This window comes from Eleginops maclovinus, chromosome 15, assembly GCF_036324505.1.
Source record: "Eleginops maclovinus isolate JMC-PN-2008 ecotype Puerto Natales chromosome 15, JC_Emac_rtc_rv5, whole genome shotgun sequence".
Lineage (NCBI taxonomy): Eukaryota > Metazoa > Chordata > Actinopteri > Perciformes > Eleginopidae > Eleginops > Eleginops maclovinus.
In genome coordinates, this window is record NC_086363.1 from 9,373,482 (window position 1) to 9,391,837 (window position 18,356).

Consider the following 18,356-nt stretch of genomic DNA (forward strand, 5'->3'; position numbering starts at 1 on the left):
ACTGGCCGCGTGCCTGTACGGCTGCAGAGGCGGAGACCCGCGTGAAGAGCTCTCACTCTGTCCCTGTTTCCTGATACTAAAACACCACCAGCTCTCCAAATTACAGATTATAAAATCTTAATAGACTGCATTTATCCACTGTTGTAAAGAAACTAAGTAAATGTACTCAAGTACTGTACTTTACTTAGCACTTAATTATTACTTTACTTTACTTTTGCTACTTCATACTTTTACCTCACTACGATTCAGAGGTAAATAGTGTGCTTTTACTCGACTTAATTTGTTTTATACCTTTAGTTTCTTTGCAGGAAATATAACATAATGAGTCCTTAAATTCAACTAACGTAAAAGTAAAAACAGTAATAGCATTGACCATATAGTAAATAGTCTATTAGAATAACAATACAAGTAAGATAGCCTACAGTTAGTAAAATAATAACACTAAAATAGAAACGTAACAATTCACATTATGAATAATATATATAATGGCAATGATCTTGAAAAAGTGCTTTGCACACTCACTGTAGAACTGGGTTTAAATTATACACTTGACATGAGACTCTAATTTAGACCTTGAAAAATCCATTATAATAATAAAGGATTCCTCCCTTAGACATGCAATTGAAAGACCTACATTGTTATGTAAAAAGCATTACAAGTAACACAACTTTAAAACAATTTTACGGCCAATCAGAGATCTTGAAGATTGGAAAGTATTTGTGACCAGTTATCATGTTTATTGTGTTTTATCTGTTTCATAAAAACAAAGACGAATCCCGAGTGATGCATCTTTCACAATAGACGAACAAGGAGTCGGCTTCAGAATACCCGCGCGAGTAGCAGCCAGAAAAAATCGAGTCAGGAGAAATCGTCCAGCAAGGAGGTTGAGACCATTGAGACCATGGATGTTTGGTTCAGACTGGGATTTTTTTTACAGAACCGAAAATGATAGTTTTGTTATCTGACAGACACCATGAGACTTTGGTTTGAAATTGTATCACATCTTTATGGATGAATCTATCAGAATAAATCATATACACAATTCAAATGAAATAACACCAATGGATTTGTATTCATTACAGGTTTTATTAGCAGAAAATGTACACATTTATTCATTTTTTGAAAAAATATGAAAAAACAAACATTATATTATATATATACCATTTAGCTGTTACCTATATCCAAAATGCCAAATGTTTGTGAAACACAGCCTTATTTTAAATGTTTCATTCATGTGTATAAACATTTTGATGTGATTAATTTAAATGTTTACACTTTTTTTTCTATTCATTCATGTTTCTCTGAAGAAAATGTCAAATTCCAATATGCCAATATTACCCTTCAGTTAAAATAAAAACACATCATAATTTGCAGTAAAAAGGTGTTTTTAGTGACAGTGACAATATGCATTTGATGATTATTATTACGAGTTAGAAATAATAAAATATACAGAAAAAAAATTGTGAGAAAGATGCAGGATAAAACAGTAAACACTAGTCAGCATTGTGCAGGCCATTGAAAAGTCTATATGAGGTATAGCTGGTTGTTTGAGGTATTTTGGCTTAAAGGTCTGAGGTTTTGCTGAAGTGTTATCCCAGTAAAAAATGTTATAAATAAAAAAAGACATGTTGGCCTTTGTTAGTTTTGCGCAAAATGAGAGTGATATGCTTAATATTTCTTATAAAGCTTAGATATGGCATTGCAAAAGAGAAAGCAGAACCCTCAAAATGCGTATTAAGACTGAAAAAGAACCCAGTATAACATATAGGTCCTCTCTAAGCAAAGTTCATGCACACATGGATCTATTATGCAGTTAAAGATTGAAGCTGGCCTTCTGAACTGAAATCTGCCTAGGGTAAATCTGTTCCCCTATATGTCCGTTACGAACAATGCAGCCCAACATATTGCAGAGGAGGACACAGTCTGTAGGAAGAAAGGCTCTGGTAGGATTTGGATCCTGTTTGTGCATCTAATATTGTTATGGCAAAGTACGAGACACAGACAACAAAACTGTAAACCATTAAAAAAAACAATATGTCCAGGCTGTGTCCTTCCCCACATACATCATGTGAATGTATAAGTCCTTTCGGTGTTGAATTTAACGGCCAGAGTGACTGAACCCCCCGTTGGTCTCTCTTATCTTCTCCTTGTGTCTGGCCTGGACCAGACCAAACACCACTGCTGCCAACGTCATGCGGCCCCCTGTCCGAAACCCCTGGCGATCTGTTCCCATACTGGCCTTCTTGCTGCGTGAAGTGCTGATGAAGTAGGTGCGGACTTTCCCCTGACGCTCGCTCACCTGCAATGAGAGCAGCAGTGACACAATTATTTCTAAGTGTCTCCGTCCTGAACAGGGAAATAGAGTTGTACCTTTTCATCAGTAGACGTCCCTCTTGTTTAGTTTGTCCTATGGGGCTAAGCTAAGCATTTCTTAAGCTGTTCTGAATTCTGCTTTTTAATTCAAAGTTAAAATAAAAATGGACAGCCACTCACCCCCTTGACGAAGATTTCTCCACGTAGCTCCAAGACGAAACCCCATTCTGCCAGGATCCTGCGCGTGGGCTCAGGAACCTGGATGCGCCCGCTCACACCGGTACTGTCCATGCGGCTGGCCAGGTTCACTGTTGACCCCCAGATGTCATACTGCGGCTTAGTGGCACCGATCACTCCTGCCACCACTGGACCATGGGCAATGCCTGTTTAAGTGAAACACAGACACATAATAACAGACAAACAAGTCATACATCTAACACCAGAAAACCCAGAAGAGAACATTTTGTATCAACCATCTATTGTTTGTAGGAGGTGAGACACTTACCCACACGCAGCTCAAAGTTTTTGGCAGTTGCCTTGTTAATGTCTATCAAGGTCTCCTGCAATGCCAACGCAAACAAAACCAGCTCACTTAGGTGATTCCATTCGTCCATAGATTCCTGAGAGACAGTTTTATTCAGAGAGAGCGAAAGGAGGATGAGGATATTGGCAGTGTAAATACAAAAAATAGCAGTGCGTGTAAAAAGATGTCCCACCTCTCTGTCTGGAGCCAAGCCTGAGGCCGCCATGTAGCAACTCCCAATGGTCTTAATCTTCTCCACATCGTGGAAGTAGGACTCCTCCAACAGCTTGTTGAATAATCATTAGAGAAACATAAATCAATTTAAACTTCAATGTGACAAATAGATTTATGACAACATTTGTCAGTAGCACGGCCTGAAATAAAGCCCATTATCTATGTTATTAATTTAATTATTATTGAATGGTTTTATTTGATTATATTTCACCTTACAGAGGAAGGTAAGGACATCATTATATTCTAATATTCTAACAGGGAGAATACAAGATAAATGCACCATTTTATTTGAAATAGGAATTGCAGTTAATGTTTTTATTGCACTCATAACTAAACAATACACTATATCTATTATACCATTTTGCATAAATGTACATTTGCCTTTCAAAACAATGCCATACATGGGAGATTTTTGGTTTACTCAGATTTTTACACATGATACATAGAGTCATGCAATGATCTGAAATCACTCTACGGGGTGCACTTTCATTTCAGTCCCATTCTTACCTCATCAAAGCTAGCAATGATCTCATTCAGGAGTCGGAGGCAGTCCACTCCCTCATGTTTGATCTCTTTCTGCTCAAAGTACTCATTGAAGCCAGCGATGGAGGCAAACATGACACCGACTTCATTGTAGGATTGAGAGTAAAGCTCCTGAAATGAAAAAATTGTGTCATGCACTTTCATCCAAAAAAATCTTCAGTTTTACTATTGATATATTACCATTATTCTATTATCACTGCAAAACATAAAGTATTCTTTCCCAAGGTGCAGCAAATACGATAAACTGTCACAGTTAGGTCATGTTTACCACACCTCATCATTCTTGCTTCGGTCCAGAAAGTGTCGGGCCACATGCACAGGCAAGATGTTGTGTAATAGACACTCGTTGTGTTCCCGCAGTTCCCTCATGTCCTCCACTTCCTTTTGAGCCTGCAGACGCCACAGGAAGTCCAGTCTGGCGGTGGCCTCCCACTAAAAAGAATAGGCCGGATAAAACCATCAGAAGTCATGCATCCTATCTAATGCAAGTTAGAAAACAGAATGATGACGGATTCAAATCCATAAATCCAAGAGTACCTGCCGTCCACTGTAGAAGACAGCAATAATAAACATGACCATGAGGGAGATAGAGATTCCCTTTCTCCTGATGTAGTGAGACCTGTGCAAATATGAATGAAGAGGGGCTGTTATAGACATGCACCCATGCAGGTGGGGGAGAAGTACATTTACGTAGAATGGTGGAATACAACATTAGTTACTCAAATACTGTAATTACTCATACTTTATTTGACATTATTTATTTAGTATTATGCAGTAATACTCTACCAAAGTACCTAGAAGTACACAAAGTATCCTAAATTGGCTCTATTTTTAATTGCTTAAATTAATTAATTGCTGCTCTTTATTTAAACTACTAAAATACATCAAATGAAAACAGCTATTGAAAAACTGAAACCTTTCAAAAAAGCTAAACAATTAGAAATCTAAACTTGAACAAAGTCCAGCCTGAGAGGGCCGGTTTATATTTTCCACTGACCGTTGCATACTATCGTGGCGTGCGAGTGTGAGGAAGGCCAGGTGGATGAGGTAGGAGTAGACGGCCACCGCCAGCAGCAACACAGCCAGCTTCAGCAGAGAGTTCAAACGCAGGAACACGGCACAGGTCACCATGGCGATAACACCACTCAATACAAAGACCTGAGGACAGAGGGAGTGAAGAGAGGGTTGAAGAAAGTAATAAGACGACTGGATGGATGATGGAATTTGGTTGGTAAACCTTTAGTCGAGAAAATGTGCTAACAACATCAATATAATGCTTAATAATAATAAGGTGTTGAATGTACAAGGATTGCTGCTTTTACCTCAGGGCAAGTGCAGACAGTGAGTGGATATGAAGCTGAGGATGTTTTGTCCAGGACATCAGCCTCCTCTGAGTCTGTGAGAATGCACCATACCTAGACAGAGGCACAAAATACAAGAAAAACAAGTTACATTAAAACCAAGACAACTATCAAAAGAGGTAAACAATAATCAGGAAGACAAAGGATTTGCAATTCTTCAAAGCTTTTTCAGGAGTATATCAGTATGCTGTACAGTTTGTTTTAACATTGAAATGACTTTGCCATTTACAAAGAGACACTTTAGTTGTTTAAAATAGAGTGCCTTGGAGATTTGATGTGATTGTGTCTACATGTAACCTCATTCAAAGACCACTTCAAAAAAACATATTTGAGAGCAAAAAGTGCTCCTCCCAAAACGTGTATTTTTCCAACATACTGTACACTGTTCTCTTTGAGATGTTATAAAGATTTGCGTCAGTTAATTTTTTTGTTTGCTTATAGTTGGTTTCATGTCCAATCTGTGTATGGAAGTGTGGTTTTCTTGTAATTTGAGGCTCAGTTTGAATGTCAGCAGGAAGGCCCACCTTAAGTGTGAGATCATGCAAACAGCAGGCACATTTGCTTATGTTCATGTAATTTGCAAGGTACATTCTAATGTGGAAATCTCTCAGGCACAACTACAGCAGCAGAAGTACAATTTGCTGCACTTAATATTAACTTTATACAATATTTGCATGTCTATAAGTCTGACCCTGTGTTTTAGGCTCTCACCATGTTAGTAGACACCAAGCCAAAGTTGATGAGTATGGCGGTGAGGGTGAGGAGGTTTCGGGCACTGTTGTTCTCATGGATCCAGCAGCAGATGTGCAGCAGAGGTGCAGGTGTACACCTGAACTCTTCAGCCAGAGCCAACAGCAGCAGCAGCATGTAGAGGAGCAGGAAGCCTGAAAACAGGATGACGACTGGGAACAGCCTGCAGAGCAAAGAAAAAGGGAGGAATGGAAGTGAAACAGGAAGGAAGTGAATAAGTAGTGACCATGTTTACCCGGGGTAAAAGAAAGAAACAAGAAGTTTGTGACGTACAGCATGTTCCAGACTATTGCTAAATGTAATTCCAGATACTTCCTGCAGATGGCACCAAAGTAATTACATGAAAACCATAAATATAGTGGTTTTAAACTCAGACAAACTAGCTTTTACCTTTATTTAATTAACTTTATTCATGAAGTCTCTTTTTAATGACACTGCAAAACTAAATACACATAAAGTAAAATTTGATTTTGTTCAGTATCTCTAAATACAGATTATTTAGTTTGTCTTTTTAATATTTAATTTAGGGGCCAATTCAATCAGTTTCAGAAAATGTTTGTTTATGTTTACTTTAGTTCATCTTGCAGTTGTTGGAATACAGGAAAAACTTCAATGATGAAGTGATATTAAAGTTAAATATCATTGACCGTAACATATTACATTTAAGGCTTTTAGCTTTGATAAAAAGGCATAAATGAACCGTTCAAACCAGGTAAACCAAAAAGATGAAATTGTCAATGTGAACAATGTGAGATTCGGGTGGATGATGTTGCTGTCTCCCTACCTGGGTGCAGAGATGAGGGTCTGAACAACCATGAGAAAGAGGAACATGATGAAGGAGCACACCAGGTTGGAGTTGAACATTTCATCTCTCATCTGGGAGAACTAGACAGACCAAAAGCGATAAAAAAACAACATTATTTAACCTGGGGCATTACTAATTTCCTCGTTTTGATCAATAGAAAAACCTGCTTACCTTTTCCTCAATGTACGTGTCTTTGAACACCAGGGTCAGGGGAGTGATGTGTTCCCTCTGCATTCGATCACTGCTTCGAACCTCAATCGCGTGTTGGATGCGTTTGTTGATCTCCTTGGAGGTGGACAGCCATATGTTGGGCAGTGATCCATTGGTGAAGGAGGCGAGGATCTGCAAGAAAATAAAATGAGAGATGAGATTATTCATGTTCTTGGTGCCAACAATGGAAAGCTGTTTAATAAACACTTACACTGTTCATGTCAATGGCATTCCCAAAAGCAAACTCTGGGGTCCAAGTTCGATTTGTCTTCAGGATTTTGGGGGGCATAGTGTAGTCAACTTTGCCCCTTTCCTGAGGACAGATTAAGAACGTGTCGATGTTGTGTTTGAGAAGAAACTCGTTCCTGTCGCGGCCGTGGCCAGCTTCGGTCTTGTAGATGCCTCCCAGACAGTCCAAAGTCGCCCTTGAGATGTGGATGCGTCTAGATGAGAGAGAGTAGAAGCAGAGAGGATTATAAACAGTTTTAATCTAATTATCAGCAAAATTATGGATTTCAATCATATTATATTTTAAAATGTCCCAGTTTGGATAAATAAAGTACCTCTTATAACGTGAAGATTGTAGAAGTTGGGAGAAAATAGAGACAAAAAACGACTATCTTTGACACAGCTAAAAAATCAGTTGAAAATGTTACCCGAAACACATTTCCATAGTAACACACTGACACTGTCCAACTGTCACAGTGTTAGTGTGGAAGTAAAATATGCCAGAAAAGGTATGAAAGTTTGATTGCTAGTGTTAAACCAAACACAATAGTGAATTCTGCCCTTAGGGGCCGCTATGGCAAGATATGTTTTATTTGCATAATCGTGGCATGAATTCAGAATGAGGACATTTGCGTATGTGTAAATGACAAAGAACTGACAAGCCTGTCAAAGATAATCGAAGGCAGATAATCAAAGTTCGACATGACTTTGTTATGTCTAAAAGGTTTCTGAAGATTGATTTGAATCTCTTCTGAAAATGTAGATTATTGGGCAATTGTCCCTTACAGCAAGGACACAATTTGACAAAAACTTGTACCCAAATATCTAATGAATGGTCTCGAATTTTGTAAGGCACTTCATTATAATGTTATGCAAATTATTGACATTAAAAGAGATGGAGGCATAACAGTTGGATCTAAGTGGCTTAATAGGAGAATATGTGATAATCAAGCATAGATGTAATGTGTTACAACCAAGGGCTACTCTACTGGCTGTGCTGGTACTAGTACTAATTTATGGTACTTCTTAAGTATTTCCATTGTGTGTTAATTATTCTACTTCTTACTCCACTACAACATATTTTGCCCCAAAATTAATCATGCTGATTAGTATTAAGACTTTATTGATCTCTTGGTGTAATATTAAAGTTCCCAGCAATATATTCAGTAGAAAGCAACATTTTCAAACCAATGTACATTTAAATATAATTTACATTATTGGGAAATGTTCCATTCAGCACAATGAATACTTTTACTTTTGGTACTTTAGGTATACTTCGATGAGAATACACTATTATGTCAACTTTTAAGTAAAAGATCTGTATATTTCTTCCACCACTGTCTCCTGGAACTTGCAAAGAACACTCACCCAGGTATGCCCCCGGCCTCCAGCATGTTGGCAATACCCACGTCCCAGGACCAGACGTCAAACTGCCATTTCTGCAGGCCCAGCACCCCACAGAGGACGGAGCCCGAGTGGATCCCGATCCTCATATCCATGTTAAATTTCAGCTGATTCCGCACGTACCTGCAGTTGTAAGACTTATTAGTGATGTTCTTTCTACACATAAACATACATAGCGAAGTAATTAATACATATATCTAGTTTTTCAGGAGAATACGTAAACGATGGCCCCTGAAGAAGTCCAAAACATTCTCAAGAATGACTAGCGTACATTTGACCTGGGATGTAGCTCTGTGTTTAATTTGAGGATTAACTGGAACCCAAAGGAGTGCTTCAGTCCAGCTTTTTTTAAATCATGGGACCCTGTATCTCCAATTCAATGAACATTATTCATATTCACTGTTCAGGACATGGTTGGGGTCAGAGATGATGTTGATTTTCAGCCTCAGTCTGTTATTATGGTAGGCTGATTAATATGGTTTCTACAATCATACTGACCCTATGGCGTTGATCATGTCCAAGCCCAACTCAACACAATGACGGGCATGGGCACGCTGCGGCTCAGGGACCCCTGACACACAGTAGTAACAGTCTCCAAGTATCTTTATTCGCAGGCAGTGGTGCTCCTGTGATTAGGTATAATCAAGACACCAGGAAAAGAGAAAATAAGTTATTGAAAAAATAGAAAATAGACTATCTTTTTTTTTTAAAAAGAGCTCAAATTCTCACATCTGCCAGTCGGTCGAAGCGGCCGAAGAGCTCGTTGAGTGTTCGGACCAGATCCTGGGCAGACAGGTTCATGGACAACAGAGTGAAGCCCTTTATGTCTGCAAAAAGGATGCTGCAAAGATGAGAGCAAGAGCTGTAAACTAATGTAGGCTAAAACATTTCAATTGTCTAAGGGGACTCCTGTTACTTTTGACTTATCTGCTACCTCATTACTTTTTATGTTCGCTGAGAAAATCCTGCTACTTATTTTTGTTGCGTGTGTGTCTATTGATTGGATTTGCTTTAATTCAGGTGTGCTTGCCTCTTTATTTAATGTTACTTTATCTTTCTTATGTTTGCCTTTTTGTCTGCTGTAACATCGTACATTTCCCAGCTGTGGGAAAAATACAATATTTCGGATTCTGATCGAATTGATTTGTTTGAACCTTAGATTTGAGTGCATCCTAGCGAATAAAAAAAAGAATGTATTTTTGGTACGTAGTACTTACAAAGGTTTGGCTTTAAGTGAAGCTAATGCATTAGCACATAATCTTGTTGAGCTTATAAATATGAAATGTACCTACAGGATTCCCGCTTTTGAGTTTGTTTCTTAGTGGTTGAATGCACTTATTGAAAGTTGCTTTGGATAAAAGCGTCAGCTAAAGGAAATCTAGTGTTGTGTAGTGAAAATTTGCAAGATTGAATGTAAAGTGTTTGCTATTCGAAAGGACAAAAAGTCCTACAAAAACCATAAACAGCATCCAAGAGAAACTTGCGTGTGTGTGTGTGTGTGTGTGTGTGTGTGTGTGTGTGTGTGTGTGTGTGTGTGTGTGTGTGTGTGTGTGTGTGTACCTGACGTCCTTGTACTGGTGGATGTAGATCTTGTGAAACTCATGAGGATTAAGCTCTTCTACCATAGAGCTCATGTCAGCGATCATCTCCAAGGCAACAAAGCGAGGCAGGATCGACAGCACCAGACGCTCCTGTTTGGAAAAATAATAAACTATATTTGACTTTGTATAGCTTCACCAGCATAATGCTTGCTAGTTAACATGTTAAGAAGAGAAATGAGGAGCCATTTTTTTGTAAAGTTTAGAGAAAAGAAACAACAGTCAGTGGTGTTAAAGAAGCATACTAGCTTAATGGCAGAGGTCACAGTACCTGTCTCTGGTTCTCCTGCTCTAGTTTGAGGCGACCCTCAATGCAGCGCCGCGTCTCCAGGAAAACCTGTCTCTGGGCATGGTCTGTCAGGTAATGGATGAACAAGCCGGCTGTGTTCATACCCAGGTACAGCAGGCCTTTGGCAAACACCTGCATGCAAGAGAGAATATGTATCGCACTTGTTTTCACCAAGTCAACCCAAAGCATGTAGGCTAAGAAAGAGAGAGGAAAGAGGAAACAGGTTTTTCTTTAGGGATGTCAGAGAGAGATGTTTTATATTTAAAGGACTTGTATACAAGATGTAAAAAAATCTTGATAGATGAATAGAACAAGACTTGTTCTGCCAAATAAGATGGCGCCCTAAAGTGAGATTTTTACAGTCTGTAATATACATTACATTTCACAAGTGTGTGTTTTATTGAGCATTTTACAGTTACGTGTAATTTATCAGGAAAATAAAACTATAATGTTAGATGATCTATGCCTTTTTATCCATAATAAATTCTATTTAATTGTACGGTTAAACAGTAGAATAAGAAATAAAGGAATGTTACTATCTAAAGAAACATTTTTGGTTTGATATGACAAAAAACATTTTTTTTGGGGGGGGACAATGTTTAGAAAAACTCAAAAGCTAATTTCTTCACCTTTCTCAAGAGCTCTGCATCATTGTAGTGGCGCACAATCTCCACCAGAAGGTGAAGTACTGAGGTGAGGGAGCCGGCGCACATGGCCCACAGCAGAGGTAAGGGCAGCAGCGTGTAGGTGGCGAACAAAGTGAACAAAACATACCACGAAGGGTCTTTCTCCAGTCCATACACCAGTCCTCCCAGCACCTGTGTGGTCTGGGACATCCAGCTAGCCAGGCCTGCGTAGTTAAGCCACCCGGGGGACATGTAGTCTTTGCAGGTTAACACAACGACGCACAGCGCTAAAGCCACCAACATGAAAACGCCTGTTAGAATGCCACGAAGAGTGTCTGTGACAACATCAGGGGCTAGGGCCAAGTACAGAAGCATTATGTGTAGCTTGGCCACTGCATCGATAACATTGGTGATGGCCAGAGAGTTGCGTCTTTGGTGGGAGTAGTGTTGCTGGTAGAGCTTCTCCAGATCCCGAGACTTGAATGTGTGCCTCAGGCTGGGAATGTAGACTCCATGAATTATGTGGCCCCAGTGTTTAAAGAAATCTGCATCGCTGGCGTATTCAGCACAAGAACTCCTGATACCGTTGGAGGAGCAGGTTGAGCCACGGGGCTGCAAAGGGTGCACTCTGATTGAGGAGTTGCGACGTTTAGTGACCCCTCGTGAGGACTTGTTGCGGATTTGTCTGTTGATCTCATCCATGTAGGTATCCGTCACAGAGATTTTACTTGCTGGCTCCAAACCCACCTGCCAAGATGACCGAAAATTAGATGTGTTTACTCTCATTTCCCATTCTCATTCTTACTGCTTACCTTCATTCCTTTAAATGACAGAAAGGTGGTAAGGTTGTCTGTATTTTGGCAAAGATAGTATTAGCAGGACGGGCGAAGTGTTTTTAAAGGGTTAGTCCACCAGATTTACAAACATCTAATTTCATTATATTTAACCTTTATTTCACCAGAAAAATCCAATTGAGCGTAAATCTCTTTTAAAATAGTGACCTGGCAAGGAAGGCAGCAAAGTCTATGATGTGCACACCTCCTAATTAAATACAAAAATAGTTAACAACACAGACAACAAGAAGAAGTGACAAAATCACTATGCATTGGATCATGGGCAGTTTTTGTTTTTGTTTAACATGCAGGTCATTCCAACACCAAGGGCAATAAGGAAAAGACTCATTTTTCGACCCGTTATTAGATGGAAAATTGTAGGTGTTTGGAGAAAAAAAAAAAAAACACCAAAGATATACCTTCATGGGTTATTGTCCTTTCATGGCCCTTTACATTATAATAAACCAATGCAAATACCTATCCGAGTAGTCATTTAAATGAATTATATTTGTTTATTAATGATACGTTTCAGAATTTGGAGCAGCATAAATATAATTCCATTCACCTCCATCGTATAAGAGTAATGGCAGAAATCTCAGAGATAGATTAAATGTGTACATGTGACAAAGACTTGGTGTGTTGTTTCATAATTCATGCTCATGATTTCACTGCGGACATTTTCACAAACAGATTTTCAGTTGAAGTTCTTTGGTTTGTGCAAAACACAGCACTGGCTCAGAGCATACCACATCACAATCCTCATAATCTTGAGGAAGAATATGGATTAAACAATAGGAAACCAGGCAGTACAAGACAACGGTATTATCTAGATTCAACAAATCCACTGATGATTTTACATCACCTGGGTGCTGAGCTCCTGCTGGTTAATGATGTGTTTCACAGCGTTCTGCCACAGCCTCTTTTTCCGCCGCAGCCCAGGGGACAGGGTGGCGGTAAGGCAGGGGGGCTCAAGCAGCTCCATGGGGCAGACCTCTGTCGTCTCGGCAAAGGTGACCATGGTGGTGAGTTTGGCTGACCTCATCAATTGCTGTCAGATCATGAGGAGGCAGCACCCTGATGCTGGAAGAGAGGAGAATATGGTGATTAGTGGCAGGGTTAAACTTGCTTTTTCGCAAATATAATGGAGAGTCATTTTTTGAAGGGGCACTCTACCAATGTTATCATTAAGTTCAGTATTGTTAGTACTACTCAGCCCATGGGAACAACTGCATGACTTCCTGTTTGGCTTTGTCAAGAAGATAACCCTAATGATGTCACAGTGAAGTCATCAGGTTAATCTTAGCAGGGGCTTGGTGATTCAATTATAAGTAAAAGTCTTACAAACTGCAGGTATGGAATACGAAGGGTGTAGGTGTTAACCTGGCGGAGGGGGATAGGGTTTCTATTATATTATTATTTTTGAATTATGTAGCAATGCTGGATTCATGTTTGGCTAATTTTAAAATGTTACACATTCTGAAACAGATTTAAAAAACACAAAAAAACAGCGAAAATACATTAAGATGAAAACAATTAAGCTTAGAATCATAATTTCTGGATTTATTCAAAAATAAACCCTCTGTGTAAAGTAGGCCCTGTTAAATTCAATTCTAATCAAACATTTTTTTACTTATACCCATCTTCTTTTGAAAATAAGGTCAGACTATTATATGTAGGGCTATATATTTGTATGAGATACATAATTTTAATCGAACATTTTAAAGGATTTTGCTGCTTGCTGTTTTGAGACAACTGTTTTTTCCTGATTAGCTGAATCATAATCTTTGTTATTTTGTGAATATTCAACAATACATTTTTTTGTTTTTGTGGCTCCTGGTTCCCATTAAGGCCCTACACGTTCTTTATAAAAGAAAAATGAATCCTAAAAGAAGCTTCTATATTGCTTAAACTCTTTTTAACATTCAGTTTTATGAGGAGAGTACTGGTTATGCTAGACACATGCAGCATGTTGTAAGAGGCACCTGATAGGTAAAACATGTTAAAAGTGTGCCAGAAGAATGGCAGCTTGCCAGCAAATTATCTAGAGTCCAAATTTAGACGTGAGCTGGTTAATGCTCAGAGTTAAACTCCTCCAGGTCCTTCTGTCTCTAGATGCTGCTCTCCCACCCCCTCACAGTCCATTGTCAGCAATCTGATTGTTGGTTTGCATCATCACTGCACAGAACGAATATGATGAAACATATAACTTGAAAAATCTGGATTCTTTATTAAAGCTGTCATTGTGGCCGCTGAAAATGTTCATCCTTTGAGAAAATGCTGTAAAATGGCAGCTTTTTATTTTTTGGACTTGTTTATCACACTGTTCTCTAATGTAAAACAAAATGCAGACTTATTTAGATTCGAGCACTATTTGATTTTAGGCTCTCTCCATTATAGAATCCATAACTGTGCTGGTAAAATAGGATTTTCAGATAAAGTAGAACTACTGACAACTACATGGAGAAGGGGAAAAGTCTGGATAGGCCAAAACTTCAGCAACACTTGTTATATATCTAACACCTTCATTCATAAACACATGTTGGCTTGTGAGCACTGACCTGTATTGTTTTACATATTGTGTATCCATGCATCATGTCCAGCATTGGCCATAGGATATAGTCGTCCAGCCTGTGGTAATCGACTTCTGCTGATTCCATCGCACAGGAATTGCACGCAGATCTGAAAATTAAGGCATAATCCATGCAGGTGAGACGATAGTTGAAAAAGTCCACTCTGTATGGATCCAGCCAAGATATGTGGAGTCGTTTTGGCAGGAATATAGGTCATCACCTGCTCTGTTTTGAAATGAAGTCAACAACTGCACTGAAGAAGAGCAGCAGGAGTGAAGATTGCAAAGAGGATTTGCTAGTCAGCAGCCACTCTCACTGGCCTACAAAGCTGATAATTGGCACCTGGACAACTTTAAGATAATTGCAACGCTGTAAACTTTTGACCGAGTCAACTTAACCTTAAAAGGCAGAGTTGACATTTTTTAGAAATAGAATTACAATCAACATTTTTTCATTTGCTATCTTTTAATACTTTTCATATTTATTTTTCATTTATTCCCATTCCGATGTCAGAAAAGAGATTGAAAGCAGAGTTAATGCCTAAATATTGCAACATGCTATTGGCTGTGTCTATATGCATTAGAGACATAAGAGTGAATATTTAAAACATTACCAAAAAGCCTACAAGGCCAGGGAGTGGAAGCATGTTGCTGAATAATCCCACAGGGAACAGCACCACGAGGTGATTTAAAGGTTGCTTTAAATTGCCTTTCAGGTTCACTATTTTTCGTTCCAGACCTAATTATAATGCTGTTTCCAATCAAATATAATTGTGCTTAACATAACTTCATCATACTTCTTAATTGGCTTCAAAACACTCCAATAGAGCAATTATTAAGGCAACTATAACCAGTGTTATATCTGCTTTTTGGAGACATGATTGTCGAGGACAAAGAGGTTTTCTGACTTTTTTTTCCTCTATAACACTGAAAAAGTAAATCGTTAAAAATGTAACTCTTCTTTATTTTTTGCTGCGTAAAAAAGTTGTCAAGGCTGGCTATTGGAGATAATTGATTGATTGAATCATTTTCTACTAAGGGTTTTAATGAAGATTTTAGAAACAGTGATATTCAGTTTTCTTCTGGTTTCTGCCATTTCAGGCTGCTTAGTGTTAACGCACGTCAAGTAATAATGATGTAAAGAATGCAGAAATGTTTGGGCAATTTGTTGTATTGTTGATTTTATTTTCAATTTGTGCCATACAATTGACTTGAAATTTTCTGGAGTTGGTGTTGGCGTTTCCCAACACAAAAGTGTGACAAATGAAATGAATTATTCAGACCCACAGTAACTTTAACAGATTACCTGTCAACAATATTGTTTTGTGTTATTCACTTTGTTTAACAGTATTCTTTTTAACCATGACAGTACAACAACATCGGTCACAGAATAAACAACCATACCTCAATATTGATGAGGAAGAGCACGCACTCGGGGTGATAGCATCAGCAGGTCTGTGGTGCCTACGTTTTTAAGCTGGTTAAAGTTTTTGAGACGTGCTTTGCTAATTGCGTCCAGGCCCCTTAGGCTGATCTAATGGATTCCCATCTGTCCAACCGTGACTGCGTTGCTCAGACCTTTCTTGCTGATTACTGTGCATCTAAAAATAGCCACCAGGTCTAAGGCAATTAGTTATACAGTACTATAACTGCTAATACCAATACCAGTGTCTAACACTCGGTAAGCATGCAGCAAAGAACATTTTATAATGATTAATGAGATGAAACAATAAGAGTTGATCATTGGTGATCGTTCTGATATAACATAGCCCTTGAGTTCATAAGGGGCAATTGAGGTAAATGCCTGTCAATGTCGTTCTACTGCACAAATCTGTCATTTCATTTAGGTTCGACATTTGAAGGGCCCTTGAGCTTGTGTCCACCTGAGGGGGGCGTTAGGATTAATTAGTTTTCTAAGGGCAAAAACCTAATGCTAATTATGCAATAAGCCATGGGGTAATGGTTTACCGTAATTTAGAACAGATAAGGGGTGTTGTTGGGCATGATGCATAGTAAGGTGCTTATTTAAGGCTAGCCGCTTTGGCTGTCCTCTAATCAGTTGATTCACACACACACTCAAGCCAGACCAGAAAAAGAAATTACCCTTTAACCTTGGCAAATGTTTCACTTATGTTGGACACAAATACCTATTTCGGTCCATTGGTGTTGTATCACAGATGAACTGTGTAGTCATGGGTGTGTCCTAACACTCTTAGACTTCAGTAGGATTGTGATTGCATGATAGCTTTTGTTGGCAGTCTCACAAAGCGCTCAAAGGTGATGGAGTGTACAGGTCAGCTAGGGACAAAGTAAAACAAAGATGATGACCAGAGCAGAGATTGCACTGCAACAATTTGGTTTTAAAATCTTCAATGTGTTGAATCAAAGAGATTTGATAATCAACAAATAAGCATGCAAAGATTATGAGACATTGGATTTCAAACAGTCGATATACCTAAAAATGTAAGTCCTGTATGGTAGGCTGATAATAAGGAGTACTGGGCAATTGGTCCTTATGACCCTGCAGGGACAAAAAATGCTTATTTTAAATGAGTAAAGCTTCCTTCTACGTAAATTACATGTCCAAATCTAATGTAAAAACTATTCCTTTATCATTTTAATAGGACTTTGATAGAGCTCTGAGCTTGTTCAACAAGAAATGTTAGGCTAATAGCAATCATGTCATCTGGGCCTGTCCCCAATAGGCCCATTTGATAATCCATCCATGCACCAATCCAGAACCTGGCAACTTTCATGAGGTCTCCATGTTCTGCACAGTCCTACCACTGAGTTTCTACTCTTGCATTGAAATAAAACATACATACTAGTAACAGTCACGGGTATATCTTTTAATGATAACCCCCAAAACCCTTTGGTTTTTGAGCTGTAGCTTCGCTGTCATAAACTCAACATAAGTAAAATGGTATTATGCCTTACAAAAAGAGTCCTACAACATTTGCTATCTTAAAGTAGCTGGACAGTTAAAGAGATGAAAGCAGCAGAAGACAACAAAAATAGTGTCACATAATTGACCCAGGGACCTGATGGCTCAGTGGGGATAAGAGACCCTGGGAGGTAAATGCTTTAGTGGTCTGCTGAGAAGCACCAAGTCTGTCACCGAGGTGGTTTACTCATAGCAATCTTCAAAAAGATTTTCCAGACTCACTGCTGCTACCAACTGGTAGAAGAAAATATGTTCAAAAGCAGGATGTCTCATCCACAGATACAGTACAGAGAATACAGAATAAATATTTTTGATGATTTTTTTGTATAGCTGGATAGTCAGATTGAATTTAATTTCACTCTAAAAAAATTAATTAATTGTATTCTTGCATTTCTGAACCAATCAGGGAGGCCATTGTCTGAATGGCTGCACTCTTAAACAGCCCTGCAGAAATTAGGATATAATCTAGGATTGCATAATTTAAAAGGAAATTGTAGCACAAAATAGGTTAAAATCTAAATCCACTGATTACAAGAAAGCATGTCGTTCTTGAACCGAAAGGCAGGTAGAGATACAGTTTAAAATGAAAGTGTCTTACCATGGAATAATTTGATTAATCTGAAAGCAATGAATTCAAACAATACATTAACATTGCTTTTCTTTATTACTTGAAAATAAAGTTAGCCTGTATCAAATAACTTTACATATAAGACTACTATCAGAAATTTGTGAAGTGATGTTTCTTTTGACAAAATAATACTAATGACTGTACCAGAGTCAATGATCATGTGGAGAATACCCTATCAGTAACATTACCATATTTATATAGGATATTTATTATAAAATTCATTCATACTGATGTAAAATTAATGATATATTAAGGGACCATATTGTCTAAAAGAATGACAACGTTTCTTATTAATATGAGGTGCTATGTCATATTTTCAAGATTGTTTCTCATAATTATAGCTTGCAGGATAATCTTTTTGTTCTCTCAGTGTCGTAAAAAGGCTTCCATAAACATCTGATGAAGTATTTGCATAATGTGCAATTCATCTTTATCATATGTTTCAAGTCGTCTGCACTTGTTCAAACATGACTAAAGCCACTTTCCAGCGGTGGGCTC

The 18,356-nt window shown here is 38.4% G+C and overlaps 1 protein-coding gene across 1 annotated transcript; it reads right to left on the reverse strand.

Annotated features, from left to right (window-relative positions):
- Nucleotides 1-1,165: 1,165 nt before the first annotated feature.
- si:dkey-206f10.1 (adenylate cyclase type 8) lies at nt 1,166-14,500 on the reverse strand. The gene is made up of 21 exons (XM_063901481.1): nt 14,276-14,500; nt 12,580-12,797; nt 10,888-11,631; nt 10,241-10,390; nt 9,932-10,062; nt 9,101-9,212; nt 8,870-8,997; nt 8,336-8,494; nt 6,951-7,182; nt 6,701-6,871; nt 6,509-6,609; nt 5,686-5,887; nt 4,936-5,028; nt 4,611-4,771; nt 4,151-4,232; nt 3,887-4,045; nt 3,578-3,724; nt 3,030-3,122; nt 2,819-2,933; nt 2,494-2,696; nt 1,166-2,299 (listed from the first exon to the last, which is right to left on the reverse strand). Exons 2-21 carry the CDS (start codon nt 12,757-12,759, stop codon nt 2,099-2,101), a joined length of 3,564 nt encoding a protein of 1,187 aa, XP_063757551.1. The 5' UTR covers nt 12,760-12,797; nt 14,276-14,500; the 3' UTR covers nt 1,166-2,098.
- Between the last annotated feature and the right edge of the window lie 3,856 nt (nt 14,501-18,356).

Bases quoted from the DNA above. Each gene is read 5' to 3' on its own strand.
- si:dkey-206f10.1 (XM_063901481.1), bottom strand. From the start codon at position 12,759: ATGAGGTCAGCCAAACTCACCACCATGGTCACCTTTGCCGAGACGACA. The intron at 3,123-3,577 runs GTAAGAATGGGA...TTATTCAACAAG, and splicing joins TCATTGCTAGCTTTGATGAG to CTGTTGGAGGAGTCCTACTT. The intron at 2,300-2,493 runs GTGAGTGGCTGT...CTCTCATTGCAG, and splicing joins GAGAAATCTTCGTCAAGGGG to GTGAGCGAGCGTCAGGGGAA.